Source organism: Phascolarctos cinereus, unplaced genomic scaffold (genome assembly GCF_003287225.1).
Source record: "Phascolarctos cinereus isolate Bilbo 61053 unplaced genomic scaffold, phaCin_HiC Scaffold_1;HRSCAF=81, whole genome shotgun sequence".
In the NCBI taxonomy this organism is placed as follows: domain Eukaryota; kingdom Metazoa; phylum Chordata; class Mammalia; order Diprotodontia; family Phascolarctidae; genus Phascolarctos; species Phascolarctos cinereus.
The window spans coordinates 45,270,149-45,288,907 of record NW_027555514.1 but is presented as its reverse complement, the minus strand read 5'-3'; the positions used below and the strand labels follow the sequence as shown (position 1 = coordinate 45,288,907).

Sequence of the window (18,759 nt, the reverse complement as noted above, 5' to 3'; positions counted from 1 at the left end):
TGGGGTTGGATACTATCCCACCCCATTGTACAATAGAAAGAACACTGAATTTGGACTCAGAAGACCTGAATTCAAATCGGCCAAGCCAACAGAGGAACCACATCCCCTGATAGTATTAACCATTAGTCTTTGCAACTTTCAGCTTCCCCTCTGCCTTGAATGTGTTGATGTCTAGGGATCAAAAACAGGACATGATTTATAGACAGTCTCGCAAGTAGTATGCTTTGATGTTTTTTTCCTTGCCCTTTTGTGGTTCATTGTGATAAGGGGCTTGAAAACACGCCTTTCCTTGATGTCCAGAAGGGGAATTTGGTATTTTTGATTTAAAGTTTTAACTAGTTCAATCAGTACAAAGTTTGATTCTTCCATAGTGCAGCAAGATGAACATGAGCACAGAGAACCTTGCCTTTTCTGGGGCAAGTTCAATTTGCCAGTATCCAAAAGTAGATTTAAGCTCTCAAAATCATTGTTCTTATGAGACTCATCCTAATAATCACCTGAATTTGCATAGTAATATAAAGCTTAAAAAGCATTTTAATTTTACTAATGCACAGCTAAGATCACAACATTACTCTGCTCCAAAACCTGCAGTGGTTTCCCATTATATATAGAATAAAATGTAAAGTAGTTATTCTGGCATTCAAGGCCTTACACAATCTGACTTCAATCTGCTTCTTCAGCTTCATTATTTCCCTTCATGTTACTCTAGTTTTCAGTTAAAACTGAACTACTAAACATCTCCTGTTCTTACCTTGCCTCCTCCTGTCCTTATCTAGCATGGGGATGATCTGAATGCTTAGAATGGACTTTGATTCTTGTCCACAACTGGTAAAATTTCTCCCTTCAAGAAATCATTTCATGGGGACAGCTAGGTGGTGCAGTGGATAGAGTACCAGCCCTGAAGTCAGGAGAACCTGAGTTCAAATCTGGCCTCAGACAAAACACTTGACACTTGCTAGCTGTGTGACCCTGAGCAAGTCACTTAACCCCAATTGCCTAAAACTTAAAAAGAAAGAAAGAAAGAAAGAAAGAAAGAAAGAAAGAAAGAAAGAAAGAAAGAAAGAAAGAAAGAAAGAAATCATTTCATGGTCTCCTCCTCCCTAAAGACGTCTCAATCCTCACAGCCAGAGGTGATTTTTCTCTCTTCAGGTTTCCCCTGGTACTTGGATTTCTCGTTTGCTCTTTGGACATTCTGCCTCTCTACTTGATATTCAGCATATCCCCAGTCCTCTCATTAGATTGTAAACTTTTTGAGAGCAGAGACCGTTTCCTCTTCATGCTTAGCACAATGCCTTGTACATGGTACCTGCTTAATAAATTCTTGATGCTGAATTAAATTATCTTATTAGGTCCTTGCAATATAAAGTGTAAACTCCTTGAAGGCAGGGATTATTTTTAATTTTGTCTTTGTATCCCTAACACTTAATACAGTGTAGGTAGTTAATAAATGCTTACTAAAACAGATGGATTATGGTGGATGGTGTTAGGCAGTATGTCTCACTGTGCAGGTGAGGAAAGGGAGACCAAAGACCTTAATTATGGAATAAATGGTGGTGGTTGTTCATCCTTTGTTGAAGAGGACCAATGACATCTTGGGCATGATGTTTTAACTTGCCCATGAGTTGGATCTGAGTTAAAAGAACAGCTCTAACGCAGATCTTCTAAGTCCCACATACAGCACTTTCTACTCTCCCATAATATGTCTTTGTCAGTTACAAACTCCAGGAATTATGTCACTTAAATACAAGAGAGTTGCTCTATTATTGAATGAGGGCCGTTTATTTCTAAATCTTGTTTTCTCCTCTGTTTTCTTTAGACTCCTAAGGACGCAGTCCCTAGAATGGTACTACAATAACGTGAAAAGCCGCTTCAAACGTTTTGGCAGTGCCAAGGTCCTGAAGAACTTGTACAAAAAGCACAGGCTGGAGAGTGGAGCTTGCTTTGACATAATAGGTATTGGGCCCTGCTCCAGGGATGGTTAATAGTCTGATGAAGGGCAAATGACATCAGTGTGAATGAGTTTAAGATATAAGTGATGGGGGATGGGTTAGGTGGAAGCCAGTTGTATGGAAGCAGTGCAAATACATTTGGACATCCCTGCTTGACTACAAGGTTAAAAATGCAGAATCAGGGAGAGGCAAGGGCAGTGAATAGGAGTCTTCAATCTAGTTATAAGTTGAGTTTTCATAGTATTGCCTTTGGGATATCGTTAAGTTTTAGAATTACAGAGTCTTAGAGTTAGAAGAGATTTCAAAGGTCATCTAGTTCAACCTGACCTGAGCCAAAAAATCCCATTTATGATGTTACCAATGGATGCTTGTATAGCAATCATTCAAAGGCCTCCAGTGATGAGAAACCAACTATCTCCCAATACTTTTGGACAACTCTTGTTGTTAGGAAGTTTTTCCTTTAATCCAAAATCTGCTTCCCTAAGACCCCTTTGGTCTTGATTCTGTTCTCTGAGGCCAAGAAGAACAAATCTAATCTTCTTCCACCCAATAAGCCTTTCAAATACTGAAGACAGCTATCATTTCTCCTATCACATCCATGCACATCATCAGTACCACCACCAAGATCACCACCATATTCTAGTCTCTTTTCTAGTCTAAATACCACAAGTTTTGTCAACTGATGTTCATGTATCATTATCTCTAGTCCTCTAGTTATCCCTTTCTGGACATGGTCTATTTTTTACATGCCTTTCCTAAAACATGGCACCCTGGACTGGACATAATACTCCATATGTCACCAGAGTAGAACAGGTAGCATTTATATAGTATTTTAAGGTTTACAACACTAGACCATCAACAACCTGATTCTTAACATTGTGCCTTGATGAATGTAGCCTAAAACTACTTTAGCTGGTTAGGATGTTACATCATATGTTAAACCTGCAAATTTTATGGGTAAAGAAAGAAACCAATTTAACAAAGGGTCAAAACTCAATCTCCTATGATAAAATGGTTTTGGGTTAGAATTGAACTTAAAAGACCTTTTACTTCTAGCCTACAAGCCTGTTCAAACTCCCCTAGATTCACTTGCCTATTATGCTTAGATACAGATAAACAGGGAAGAGTGCACTTACTCTAACATTTTGGATTCAAATTCCATCTCTCCAAGTTCCCATTTCTTTGACATTAGGTGAATCTCTTAACCTCACTGAACTTTAGTTTCTTTATCTGAAAGATGAAAGAGTTGGACTAGATGGCCTTATACATTCTTTCTAGCTATAAGTCAATGATCCCATCATTTTATGACCTTTTGATCTTGTCTTCTCTATACAGTTAAACCCAACTCATTAATCCAAAGGACTGTAGTATTAAGTATTAAGGATCTCTTATGAACCCCATCCAATCAACAAATATTCCTTGGGCTTCATATTTTTAGATTAACCATATAAACTAATACATTTTTGCTAGTTGATAAAATTAATTTTTGTATTCTTGCCATGGCAACAAACACACCTCATTAATTGTTCTCTTCTAAATTCAGGTGTGGGTTTATTTCTCCCTGCACATTGTGGGCAGGATAGATTCCATTTTAATTCCAGATCCCTGTAGGATATTGTTAAGTATCCCCTGAGGTCAACTTAAGCATCACTTTCTATGAGGACTTGTCTGATCTCCCCACCTGCTATTGGCTTCCCCTGCAAAATGGCCTCCTGTTTTTTGACATAGTTTTGTATGTACTTATATATGCACATGTCATCCCCTGCAATAGAATGTAGTAAGAACCTCAAGGACAGGGATTGTTTCTTTTTCATCTTTGCACCCCTGGGACCCTAACACAGTTGCTGGCACATTGTAGATACTTAAAAAGAGTTTTTAATTGATTGCTCACTTTGCTGGTTAGGGGGATAAGCCTTCCCCATGGAGTACCAATGGATCCAGATTTGGTCTAGATGGGGAGAACACTTATTGGTTTCCAACAATTAGGTTTTAAGGGAGAATTTTGCTGCAGTAGTATTTATGTAATTCTGGCAAACAAGTTAATTGGAATTAGAAAGTGCTTCAGTCTAATAGTTGTTCAGTCACAAATGACTCTTTGTGACCCCATTTGGGGTTTCCTTGGAAAAGATACAAAAGTGGTTTGCCATTTCTTTCTCCCAGCTCATTTTACAGATGAAGAAACTGAAGCAAGCAGGGTGAAGTGATTTACCCAGGATCACCCAGCTAGTAAGTGTCTGAGGCCAAATTTGAACTCAGGAAGTTGAATCGTCCTGTTTCCAGGCCCAGCTCTCTATCCACTGTGCCACCTGGCTGCCCCTCCCTGACATAATATTTATATAGTACGTTAAGATTTGCAAGGTGTTTTATATGCATTTTCTAATTTGATCCTTGCAAAAACCCTTAGGGATGTGTGGATTATTATCCCCATTTTGCAGATGAGGAAACAGAGGCCAGGAGTGGTTAAGTGACTTGTCTGGATTTGAACTCGGGTCTATCTTGACTCCAGATCCAGCACTCTATCCCTTGTGCCATCTAGGTTATGAAAACTAAGGGAAAACATGTTAGAGCAGTTAGAAGAGAATAATGAACACAAAGAATGTTAGTTCAGTCCAAAGCCGTACTGTCTTCACCACTCTGCTCGCACAAGGGAATAGTTTTGATTAGCAAATGATGCTGAAGAAGAAATATCACCCATCTCATTTTCAGCCTTTTTACTGTCATCATCTCACATTGTTGGGGTTTTCAACGCTCTCTTCAGTTCTGTCTCATCTAAAAATAATATACCCATTTAGGCAAGCGAGGAACAGGAAGGAACTTTTTAACTCATGTGGACTTGCAGACCGGGTGTCACAAATATAGACTCACAAGCCACATGGGAATCTTGTAGCCAAGGGAGAAAAGTGCCCCTGCTTTTTTATCTTCTTCCTTACTGATGTTCCTGAAATGTTCCTTAAGAACAGGAGCTAAGAAGAGAATAGGATCCTAGGCACTGAGGACTTAGAGCTAGAAGGGGCTTTCATGGTTAGCTGGTCCAAAGCCCTTGTTTTATTTACCTCAATGTCCAGAGTCACTAAATATCTCATCCAAAATCACCAGTGTTCGTGCCCTCAGACTCCCAATCCAAGGTTCTTTCCACTGAGCCATCCTGCCTCTGTTACTTAAGCATTTTTGAAATGGAGACCGGAGCTGTGATTTCATTAGAATAGGGAGGTCCTGGAGAAGAAACTCCCTCCACCACATTCAAATTAGCTTCTGCCCTTCAACTTAGAGACTTAGCGAGTTGCCCTGGGAACTGAGATGTGATAGGATTTTGCCCTGGTCAAATCCACTGTGACTTGTACCTGACTCAGAGGCCTGCTTTCTATCCACATTGCTGCCTCTAGGCATTGCCATCCCCTTTGAAACCAAACTCTATTTCTATTCCTATGAGGATGACCATGGTATCTGTAACATGCGTCGTCTAATTATAAATGGAACTATTAGGTAATGTGACTAGTTCTTCAAGCTGCATACAATTAGTCTCTTCGCTTTATATTCCTCCCGTGCCATCTCATCACACTGTGTACATCATGCACTTTCCTACTCTGCTTTGTATTCTGTGTATATATTTGTACCTGTCTTAGCACCCCATTTATTTCCCTCCTCCATCCTTCTTCTCTCTCCCCTTTTCCTCACTGTGCCTCTCCCTCTGTCTCCCTCCCCTTCTCCTCTCCTCATTCTTTCTCTCTCTCTCATTGTGACAGGCCAGAGGGTACGAAGACAAAATAAAGGCATTCCCTGTATCAAGAATTTTGTATTCCATCAAAACTCAGAGGAAAAGAGCCAGCTAGGTGGTACAGTGGATAGGGCTCCAGCCTTGGAATCAGGAAGACCTGAGTTCAAATATGACTTCAGATACCTGACAATTACTGGCTGTGTAACCCTAGGCAAGTCACTTAACCCTGATTTGGCCTGATGGCCAAAAAGCCGGAAAAAAAACCCAGAGAGAAATAGGAAAGACAGGCAGAGAGCACATTAAGATATGCTTAATCCCTGTCACCTGATTTCAATTTGGCAAAATCCAATCTTATTCAGGACAAATGTTCAACTTCTTGGTCCTTTCAAATTCTGCTTCTTTGTGTTAATATAGAGCGTCCCAAAAGTCTTAGAGCAAGTGAATAAGCCTAAAGCCGTTAAGGCTTACTGCTTTACTGATTTTCCTGAAATGCTCCTGAAGAACCAGAGCTAAGAAGAAAATAGGACCATAGACCCTTAGGACCGAGAGGTTGAAGGGACTTTCAAGATTATCCTGTCATTACCCCCTCATTTCCCCTGAGGTCCCAAGGTGTTAAGCCCATATAGTAATGTTATTGATGAAAGCTCCCAAATTAAAACCAAAGAATAGCTTAAGGATTATCTGGTTCAGACAGATCTGCCATCCAGCTATTCTTTGCATTTAAACCAGCTATTAAAATGAAATCTCATTTGCATGTCATATCTAGGCAGGTGTTCATGTTCAGCCATGTGAGTCACGTCCAACTCTTCATGACCCCATTTGGAGCTTTCTTGGCAGATACTGGAGTGGTTTGCCATTTCCTTCTCCAGCTCATTTTACAGATGAAGAAACTAAGGCAAACAGGGGGAAGTGACTTGCTCAGGGTCACACAGCTAGTAAGAGTCAGAGGCCAGATTTGAATCCAACTCTTCTGATTCCAGGTCCAGTGCTCTATCTATCCACTGTGCCACCTAACCTATACAGACCCAATGGTAATTAAATGGCTTCCCTAAATCAATGCCTCAAATTATTTTCTTCCTCAAAAGGAAATCAAATACACTGTGATTCACCTTTCTCCTCTGTTTCTATCTTTTCCCTTAGAGCCTCTAGGCTGGATGTGTTAGGGGTGGTGAGGAGAAACTCTTGACACTGCATATGGAATGTTTGGGCTTGCTTAGTCTAGCAATATGAAGAACAGGAGAAAGAGCTGGGGGTGCCATGGCATTGAGGAGTGTGGAAGAAGCCAGTGCAAATTTAAAGAGCCAAATCCAGTCACATCACAGTGGCACACAGTGCTTTTTAAAAATCAATTAGCATAGCTAGTTTGATGGGTGGTGACTACTGATGATTGTATAGAGAATGGTGTTTCTCAAATTGTATTCCAGAGAATTATCCAGAAATTATCCAGAAAACTTGTAAGGGAAGATAAACAGCCAAAGTAATCCCCTCTGCTTTGTTCTCTTGCGTCAATTGTATACAATGTGCTTCTAGGGATTCAAGTAAGTTCAAGGAAACTGATCTAAGTTGTTAAAATTACTGGAAAGCTGGCTTCTTATTGGTCTTGGATCATAGAACTTGAAGGAACTGCAGAAGATTTCTTGTGCTTCTTATAACACTCATACTTTACAGATGAGAAAACTGAGGCCCAGAGAGATTAGGTGATTTACCCAAGGTCACATAGGTCATGTCAGAAATGGAATTTTTACCCGAGGTCCTCTGATCCCAGAGATAGTGCTCTTCTCACTGTATCATGCTGAGCTTAGACCAAATCAGTGATTATGCCCCCTTACAGGGGGCACACAAGCACTTCATTGTTGGTGTGTATCAGTAGAAGGTCTGAAAAATAATTGCCACTAATTTACAAACATAGATATTTTAATTTTACCATATTTTTATGCCAATGCCCATGAAAGGTATTTGGGTAATATCAGGAAGTCTGAAGAAATAAGAAAATAAAAGTGTTTTTATTAAACTAAGACCCTGGTGATAAAACAAGCATCCGTGCACCTAGTTTACGAACGAAATCCTGATTACAGAAGAAACAAAAACCCAATAATAACCATCTCCAGCTTGGGTTGACTTTCAATGATGCTGTTACACAGTGTTGTTACCAGATTTTATAAAGAGTTCCAAAACTAGAGAGGCATTTACCAACAAAACATAACTCATTTAAAGCCTCTCAAAGCTTCAAAGTGAAAATATAATTATTTGACACAATCCCCTCAAAATCCTTCTTTGTTGTTGAAAGAAAAATGAAAAGTGCTGTGAAGCATTTTAAAAATGAACTGTTATCTCCAACATAGACCCTTCTCATCTCACTTATTATATAATCACAACATTCTAATTACTTAAGTTTTTTTTATAATGCTCAATGCAGAATAGAAATTTGAAGATACAACAGTTTTTAATTAACTGTATGTTATTTGGTACAATTAGTAAAAAAGAAGCTTTAATCACTTTAAAAGACTTTTACTGCAACATAAGGTTGTCTTTAAAGCAAAGGGTACAGAATTCTGGTTAGGTAACAAATTGAGTGGTTGATTCTCAGCAAAGCTTCCATCCTCACCCACCTCAAAACAATAAGAAATGAATTGATCAAATTAATTAAAATCACATGACAAAAAGGGAGCTAAACCTACCTCCACACAAGGTAAATCCTAAAATAACAGTGGAGATTTACATGAAAGACATGCTATACGTTATGGTACCCAGATTGTCCTGGTACGAAAGACTACTGACTTTGACAGACCCATATGCCAAGTTGTAGACATGTGGTAGCCTCTATTCTGTCCCTTTTTGGCAATGTCCCAGTCTGACCCCCACTATCACCCTTGAACAAGGAGAATAGATTAAACCCACCTAGACTCAGGGTGGAGAAAACATCCCCTGGAGTTGGGAGGAAAACTCAGCAATATAAAACTGTCTAGAGGGAAAAGAAAAAAAAAAGGATCACCAAGAAAAATAGGAGATAGAACCATATGCATCAGTCTACTTGTGGAGTTTCTACCAAGCAGGAATACAGGCAAAATAATGTTACCTAGAACAAGAGAGAAGCAGAAGGAAATGAAGACGAGAGAGATTTCAAATATAAATCTAGCCCTAAAGCAGAAAAATCAATAATGAGCTAGCAAAGAGAAAATACAAAATTAGCAAATAATCTAGAAAAGATTTCAACACAATGAACTAATGTTAAGTATTTAATAAAGAAAATAAAGAAAAAAACAAAAAGAAGATTGTTCAGAAGTATTAGAAACTGGAGGTAAAATACAGATAGATAAAATACATGGATCATCAAAAAAAGAGAAAACCCAAGTTTAAAGCACCAAGATATATACATATGTATGTGTGTGTGTATACACACAAATATGTATATATTCTTTTTGCTTCAGAATTTCTGTGTCAAACAATAATTATTGCAAACATTTAAAAGAGAGGCCTTTAGCTATGAAAGGAAATCAATCTGAATAGCCTAGCAGTAGCTTTTTGTCTATAAGAAATTAAAGAAAAAAAGAATTGTGATATTAAAAAATCAGAGAGAATATTGCACCCCCAAAATAATATATCCTAAAAAATGAATCCAATTATTAATTTTAAAAGATGGACTTTCAACAAAAGTGAGTAATTTCTAGAAAAGAAAACCCGAGGTGATTAGAATAATGATGTGCAGACACTTCACACAAGAGAAATACAATAAATGTATACATCATGAATAGGAAAAGGTTCCACAATGAAATCAGTGCTCTTGTGCTTCTATTGCTGGATAAGAATATAGTAGAATTTTTTTTCTAACTTATAATTGTTAAAAAGAATATAAAGAAAGAACATCTATGAGCAAAGGATCTAAGGAACTAATGATCTCGGTTTCAACAGAGCCAACGTCAGAGGAATAGGAAGAATTCAAATAATATTCTGTGGATTACAATCCCCACTCTCCAATGATGAGATCTTTTAGGCTGGGGAAAGATGATGCAAAGGAAAGTTACTCAGGTCAGAAGAGGAGAGGCTGGAGCTAGAGATACGCTTGCATTTAGCATGGGTTTCAAAAGAGGGTAGAAAGTGGTTTCTTTGGGGGGGCTTCAAAAGAGGATAGAAAGTGGTTTCTTTAGTCTCTTACCCTGCTTTAGCAACTGTGAGAAAGTAGGGAAAGAGTAGTTGGGAGAAGAGATGGAGTGGGACAGTGAGCCAAGGCAGAGGAGCAGCACCCATGAGCTATCCCAGAAGGGGAATTGTTCATAGGGTATTGAAGCATGTTGCCAGAAAGGTGAAGGTTACAATGGAACCTCATGACGGGCTTTGTTTGTGAGGCTGTGAGCACATCTTGACATTGTCTTCACTGCCTAAGGATCACATTTCCCAGGATCACATCCCATGCATGGAGAGGGAGTGTGCTGTCTCGTCCCTGAGAAGTGTCCAGGATCCAGGGTGCAATGGGGTACATAGGTGAATGTAAAGGGATAGAGTAACTTCTATAAATCACACCACCTCCTTCATGATGGAATACTTCTGGGTGGGGAAGAAAGGAAAGTGGGAAGGCAGAAAGAGAAGATTGGAAGAGAGCTGTTATTTGAGCTAATAAATGAAATGGCTAGATATGTTGAAAAATATTTATATTCTCAAAGTTACCTTATGTGAAGGACAGAGAAAGAATAAAGAATGAACATATAAATGTGAAGTGTACGAATGGGAGATTAGATTTCAGAACTGTATGAGAGTAAAATAATTAGATGAGGGATGACAACACTTTTTAAGTGTTTATTTTGTTGTACTTAATAGTATTTTATTTTTTCCAATTACATGGAAAGATAGTTTTCAACATTCATTTTTCTAAGATTTTGAATTCCAAATTTTTCTCCTTCCCTCCCTCCCTCCCTCCCCCCCCAAGATAGCAAGCAATCTGATGTAGGATATATATATATATTAAATATATTTCCACATTAGTCATGTTATGAAAGAAGAATCAGAACAAAAGGGAAAAACCACAAGAAAGGGAAAACAAAAAAAAGTGAAAATAATATTCCTTGATTGCATTCAGACTCCATAGTTCTTTCTCTGGATGTGGATAGCATTTTGCATCATGAGTCTTTTGGAATTGTCTTGGATCATTATATTGCTGAGAAGAGCTAAGTCAATCATAGTTGATCATCACCCAATGTTGCTGTTACTGTGTACAATGTCCTCCTGGTTCTGCTCACTTCACTCAACATCAGTTCATGTAAGTCTTTCCAGGTTTTTCTGAAACCCACCTACTCATCATTTCTTATAGCACAATAATATTCCATTATATTCACGTACCACAACTTGTTCAGCCATTCCCCAATTGATGGGCATCTCCACAATTTCAATTCTTTGCCATCACAAAAAGAGCTGCTATAAATATTTTTGAATATGCGGGTCCTTTTCCCTTTTTTATGATCTCTTTGGGATACAGACCTAGTGGTGGTATTACTGGATCAAAGGGTATGCACAGTTTTATAGCTCTTTGGTCATAGCACAACAATACTTCTTACAAGAGGAAGAACTGAATAAATTACTTATGCCAGGGCACAAAGAATAGATTAAAAATGCAAAAAGGTGGAAATACTAAGCACATCTTTCCTTTAAAGACCAAAACACAACAAAAAATAGCAATTAATACAGGGAACATAAGCAAAAGATAAAAACATAAATGAAGAGTAAGTAGCACATGAGAGGCAGCATGGTCTAATGGAGAAAAGGCTAGCCTTAGACTCAGGAAGACCTGAGTTCAAGTTCTACCTGAAACACATAAGTGTGATAAGTGTTAGTCACATGTCCTCTCAGTGATCTAGGCAGCTCTCCAAGGCACTGAAGAAATGACATCCTGAATAATGAGTGGGTGACAGAGCAAATAAGAGAAACAATAAATGTGTTAAAGAGTGAAAATAATAAGACAACATGTTAACATTTTGGAAATGCAGGCTAAAACCATCCTCAAAGGACAAATTAAATCTCTGGAAATAAATATTTACAAAATACAAAATGAGCACACAATTTTTAAAAACTAGGAAACAGACAAGTCCAAATCAAATACAAAAGGACACATTATAAAAGTTACAGGAGAAACAGATCAAATTAAGAAGAACTGTAAAATTACAAATGTAACTAGTTTTCTTTAAACTAAAAAACTTAAAATGTTAAATGGATTAATGAGAGAGATATAAGAATAAAAATGTTCAAGGTAAATTCACAACAGTGAGGAAATAAAAAGAATTATCATAAATAATTCACTCTAACATAACTGAAAATTTAAAGGAAATTGATGGATATAGAAACAAAGAAAATAATCAATGCTAGCATTTATGTCTTACTTTAAATTTGAAAAGCACTGTATGTGTTATCTCACTATATCCTCATAATATCCCTGTGAGGTAGGTGCTACTATTATCAGTCTCATTTAACAGATAAGGAAACTGAGGCTGAAAGAAGTTAAGTGATTTGTCACTTAGCTAGTCACATAGCTAGTGTCTGAGGAAAGATTCAAACTCACGTCATCCTGATGCCAAATACAACAGTCTACTCACTGTACCACATAGCTGACTCTTTATAAAGTACTAAAACAGGAAAATGGTTATCTTTAAAAACTCAATCTCATGAACAGAATCAGGACAAGTGATAAAATCATTATGAAGGGCAGGGACAGGATGATAACCCTGGACCACATGAATTTGTGAGTACCCTCAAATTAAAGAATAATTAACACCTATGCTACAGAAATTATTTTGAAAAATTGAGAAAATATATTCTATAAATTCTTTTTAAGAAACAAATATGACCCTGATACCCAGATGAGGGAGGGATAAAGCAGAGGAAGAGAATTTACAGGCACCTTTCAGTAACAAATAATGGTGAAAAATTTTCACTAAAATGTTAGCAAAGAAACTCCAGAAATATATTTTTAAAAATCACTCTGTATGACCAAGTTGTATGTACTCCAGGACTGTAAAGATGACCTTTATTAGGAAAACAATTTGTATAATTGGTCATTTAAAAACTGAAACCTTATGATCCAATCCACAGGAAAAGAAAAATAATTCAACAATATGTAACACTTATTTTTTTCTAAATACACTAAAAACTATAACCACGGAAGTGTCCTCCTTTCCCATGGTCAAAAAGTATAACTATATGCAGTGTTTCTCTATTGAAAAATGCTGGCTCTTGGATTTTATATATAGATATATAAGCATATACTATATATAATACATGTACATATGAAGTGTGAGCTCTCGATTTATATACATACATAAACACATGTATTTGCAAGGAGTATAAGCAAAAAGTAAAGACAGAGAGAGACTAAGTAGTGACTGAGTGCTGAAAAGCAGCCTAACATAGGGGATGGAGAACTGACCTTGGATGCAGAAATTCCTGTATGCTGAGAGAGATAGAGATAGAGAGACAGAGACAGAGATACCTCACAACAACCTTATGAAGTAGACGCTATTATTATCCCATTTTCCAGGTGAGGAAATTAAGGCAAATTAAGTTTAAAAGACTTGCCCATGGTCACAGAACTAGTAAGTATGTGAAGCTGAATTTAAATCGTGTCTTGATACCAGGCCCACTGCTCTGTCCACTGTGCTATCAACTGCCTCTAGGGAGGAGCTAACATTATTTGCAATAAAAGAACATTGTAAATTTTCCCAATAAATATGGATATAGAGCAAGGATACCTCTTTTCCTCACTATTAATTGTCTTAGCTCTAGAGAAATTAAAGATACAAACACCAGGAAAGAAAAGCCAAACTGTCCCTACTTATAGATGATGTGATGATGTACTTAGAAGATCCTAGGGAATCAGTGGAAAAGTTCATAAAGATGACTAATATATTTAGTAAGATTCCATTTTTAAAAGCTTTATATATAAAAGTAGCATATATATATAACATGAACCAAAGCAAGAAAAAAAAATAGAAAAAGATATTCCATTCAAATAGCTACAAAATGCTTAAAATATGTTTATTAACATGCTGAGGCATATAAAACAGACATTAATGTGAATACAAATTTCTTTTTGTAGAAATAAAAGAAGACAAGTTGAAGATATTCATCAATTATAATAGGACTACATCAGAATAGTAAAAGATCATGACACTAAGTTAACATGTAGATTTCATGCCATACCAATCAGTTATGGAGAATTTTTTTAAAAAAAAATATAATGAAAACTTAACAAAATTCATTTGGAGGAACAAAAAAAATCTACTACCCTAACAAAAATCGTGAAATGAAAAAAGAATGAAGGATGCCTAGCATTATCAAATCTCAAGCTATTTTATAAAATGATAAACAACAAAACTATTTGAAAATAGATTTAGACTAATGTCTTACCCACTTTTCACTGATTTACTAGGGTTTTCTAAGTACATCATCAAGTCGTTTATAAATAGGGATAATTTTGTCTCTTCTTTCCTGGTGTTTGTATCTTTAATTTCTCTAGAACTATGACAAAGAACAGTGAGGAAAAGAGGTATCCTTGTCCTACCCCTCATATTTATTAGAAAATATTATAGTATTTCCCTATTGCAAATAATGTTACTTAAAACTAAAATTTTACACACTATATACCAATAACCTCCAAATGGAGAGGTGACCTAATTGTAGGAAGTCCCATCTTTAGAAGTGTTGGGCGGCTAGATGAAACAGAGTGCTGGGCTTGGATTCAGGAAGACTCATCTTCATGAGTTACAGTCTGGCCTCAGATATTTACTAGCTATGTGACCCTAGGCAAGTCACTTCACCCAGTTTGCCTCAGTTCCTCATCTATAAAATAAGCTGGAGAAGGAAATGGCAAATCACTCCATCTTTCCCAACAAAAGCCCTAATAGAATCACAAAGAGTCAGACACAACTGAACAACAGCTTCAGAAGTAAAGGAAATAAGGCAACCCTTTAGCTTCATGCTTAGCAAGTCAATTATTATATGGAAGAGAAAAGTGATTATAAAAGATAAAATTGGCAGTGTCTATACATACAATTTTAAAGCTGTTAAACAAAATCATTGAATCTGGAATTAGAAAATAAGCTTGTCATATGGTTTAAAAATTTGCATGAAATAGCTCTGATAAATGTCTGATATCAAAACATACAGGTTAGTAACACCAATATACAACTATGAACGTCACATCTCGATGTGACCAAACTATATGAACCCATTTTCAGAAAAGGAAGTGCAAACTGTTAATAACCACCAATTAATAACCACTAATGATAAGATAAATTCAATTAACTCCTCTGAGGTTTTACCTCATACCCATCAAATTCTTACCCAGCCCTGTAAAGATTTATTAAATAACTAATATGTGTAAGGTACAATTCTAAGTGCTGGAAATACAATGGCAAAATGAAAAATATTCCCTGCCTTCAGGAAATAGTGTTACAGTGCTTGTGGGAAGACAGGTACATTGTTACACTGCTGGTAGAGCTGTCGATTGGTCCAGACTTCATGAACTAAAATTTGTAATTATGTGAAAAGTCACTAAACTCTTCATACCCTTTGATTCAGTGATCCCACAGTAATATCACATATCTCCCATGGAATAAAAAGAGAGAAATTCTTTCATATACCAAATTATTCATCATAATTTTTGTGGTAGCAATAATTAGAAACAAAATGGCATTTATATGATAAAAAGACATTTTAAAATTTGTTTGTTGATTGTGAAATAGCTGAACAAATTGTTATGTATGAATATGATGGAAGACTATGACACTGTAAGAAATAATAAATATTACTGATTGAGAGAGGCATGGACATATCTGCATTTATTGCAGTGAAGACATAGGAGGAAAATTCGGACAGTAAATACTTTAATCTAAATGAAAACAATACAAAAGCACATTAATTTCAATGAACCGTATTGAGAAAAAGCATGATAGATAGAGTTCCAAAACACCTGGGCTCAAATCCTGCCAAAGAAATTTGCATTGTTACTCTGGGCAGGCAACTCATTTAATCTCTCTCATCCTCAATTTATTCATTTGTAAAATAGGGAAAATAATAGCATCTAGTTCACAGGGTTGTTGAGAGGATCAAATAAGATTATTTATGTTTAAAAAAATGCTCTGCAAACTTTAAAGTGCTCTTTAAATATGAATCAGTAGTAGGAATAGTAGTCCTATGGAGATGATGAAATAGATTTCCTTCCTCTTGGTAAAGGTTGGGGGGGGGGAATACAGGAATGGAATGTTCCATATACTGTCAGATATAATGGTTTCATTGGTTTTCCTTAACTATCTTTTTTTGGTATAATGAAGGTTTTCATATTAGGAGTTGTAAAGTATATTGGTAAATGAGTAGAAAGTCATCTATAATAGAAAGAGATGGATAGCTAGATGAATATGCAAATGGATAAATAAATGAATGAATGGATTGATTGATTTATGAATGAATAAAGAGTTCCACCACTGCAAAAAGTTTAAGATCCACTTCCTTGATGATCTATGATAATGATGTTTGTTGAGCCCCTCTTTCTTTCTCTTTTTATTGTAGAAGGAAACTTTTTGGAGCCAAGCCTGGAGAATGAAGGAAGCATTAGTGGCAGTGATTCTACATTCTACAGGCAGTCTGAAGGTAATATTCCTTAAAAAAAAAAAAGCTGCTATTACAACTTTAACCTCTGTATGAAAGACAGATTCAACTTGTTTTGCCTAGCCCTAAAGGGCAGCTGGGAGTGAGGTGTAGAAATTGCCAGGAGGTAGATTTTAGCTACAAGGGAAAATTTCCTAATAATTATAGTTATCCAAAAGTAGAAAAGATTGCTTTGAACAGGTAATGAGTTCTGTATGCCTTGAAGTCTTCAAGGAGAAGCTAGATGACCATTTATTGGGGATACTGTAGAAGGAAATCCCTGACCAGATCAAAGCTTTTCTTCAAATAGAGTCCAGGGCTTCCTCCCTCTAACTTGTACTCTTCGTCCAAGGTCTGCCCTCTGGGGCCAAGCAGAATAAATCTTCTTCCATGTGAAAAATCCATAAATATTTGAATACAGTGTTCATGCCCACCATCAAGCCTATAGACATCCCCTACTAAAAAGCATACTATGAGGACTGACCTGGAAGTTAGGAAGACCAAGGTTTGAATTCTGCCTCCAACATTCAGTAGCTGTGTGATCCTGGTCAAATTACTTGTCCTTTCTGAACTTGCTTCCTCATCAATAAAATGAGTTTAAGAAGAAGACCTACTTTGCAGTGTGGTTGTCAGGATCGAATGAGATGACATATTTAAAAAAAAAGTAAGTACTATATAAGCATGCATTTTAAAATTGTTATTAATAATAGAAAATGTGATATTTTTTATTATTTTTAACACACTGCTTTTGAACAAAGAAAAATGTTTATTTGAAGCTTTTAAAAATTAACTTCTCAAACAAATTTTAAAAATTAAAATTAACTTCTCTATGGGTTGTCTTATCAAAATCAAATTAAGCTTTTCTCTGTGCTTCTGCAGATCCTATCTTCCAGTTTATTTATGGGCCAGTCCATTTTCACATGGGTTAGTTTTCTTATATCATCTTTTACCATATCCAGAGTCTAGCACTCTCTGAATCATGGGATCATAGATGCAGAGCTGAGAGGTCCCCTTAGAGATAGATCAAGTCCAGGGGGGTGAGCCTGGGCCTCCAGCAGCCCCAAACTCCCAACGGTTTTCCAAACCAGATGAAAGTGTCATTGGGAAATGTTTAGCAAAGTAAATAAAAATACCATACAACATAGGTAATGTTAACTCCTAGTGTTCTCAGTCAATATGTAGCCACTGTTTCTATTTGAGTTTGACACCACTGATCAAATCCAGTCCTTATTTTGTGGATTAAGGACCTGAGGCCCAGAGGGAATAAGCAATTTGCCCAAAGTCACTCTGATACTAAGTAGCAGACAGATTTTTGACTCAGAGCCTCTAACTTATCTCCATTGCCTTCTTGCCTTCCTCATTGCTGATTGCCAATCTCCATCATCATGATCCATAAGAATATATTCTAATGTTCATCTGAGGAAAGTAGTAAAGAATAATAGATCATTGAAACTGTCATATCCACTCCAAAAATATCACATATGCCTTCTGGTAACATTTTTATTTCCTCACCAGGACATAGCATGATGGACACCCTGGCTGTAGCCTTACGTGTTGCTGAAGAGGCTGTGGAAGAGGCCATTTGCAAGGCAGAAGCATCTGGTGATAGTCTGGTAAATGCACTCCAAAGTAGGATCTCACTGTATCATTGACGAAGTTATAGGGTATGTCCTTCAGTGGCACCATCTAGGAAGTAGGCTTCCTTTACCTTAAGGAAACCAGCCTCCCTGTTGGCAACAAAAGCCATTTTTAATCCAGTCTGTCACATGGAATACATTGCAAATTCCTTGTATGCCTCATTTTGTGATATGGTCTGTATGTCTGTCAACTACAGCATGGGTAAATATCTGTCTTCTGTCAGGACAAGCAGAATGAAGCTAGTTATCTACGTGAACACAAGGAGGAGTTGATAGAAGAGCTTGCCACCACCATAGTGCAGAAGGTATGTTGTTATATTTCTGTTACAATGTCTTTAAGCCAATGGTGCCCCCCAGTCCAAAGCATCTGACAAATGAGGAGAAATTCTAAGAAATCTGTTAACCTTTCTCTCTTCTTCATCTTCCCCATGTTCTATCTTCATAACAAATGCATCAAAACTTACTATACAGTAGCTTGCCTTCCTTTGGTTTCTGCCCATGGCCCCTGCACAATTTCTGCCCTCTCATGGGATCTCCCAGACCCACCGACTACCACCCCATCTCAAAGGGTAGAAGGAGTTCCCAAATAGGCCACCAAATTGAAATGGAATTCACTTTGTATTACAATCAGACCTTCAGTAAAGTTCCTATCTAAACTGTCCACGAAGAACCTTGTTTAACTCTTCCTTGGGGATCATGTATCTAAAACTGAAAGGAACCTTAGAAGTCAGCTCACATAATCAAAGCCCCTTCACTTCACAGATAAGGAAACTGAGGCCAGGAGAAGTCACAGAGGTAGTAAGTAGCAAAATCAGGATTCACACTCAGATCC

The 18,759-nt window shown here is 37.0% G+C and overlaps 1 protein-coding gene across 1 annotated transcript in view; it reads left to right on the top strand.

Annotated features, from left to right (window-relative positions):
• Positions 1-18,759, top strand: part of MYRIP (myosin VIIA and Rab interacting protein) — a 431,689-nt gene that overhangs the window by 337,443 nt on the left and 75,487 nt on the right. Inside the window, 4 exon segments of the mRNA XM_078151731.1 lie at positions 1,817-1,953; positions 16,213-16,293; positions 17,806-17,903; positions 18,152-18,232. Coding sequence (XP_078007857.1) covers positions 1,817-1,953; positions 16,213-16,293; positions 17,806-17,903; positions 18,152-18,232 — 397 coding nt within the window.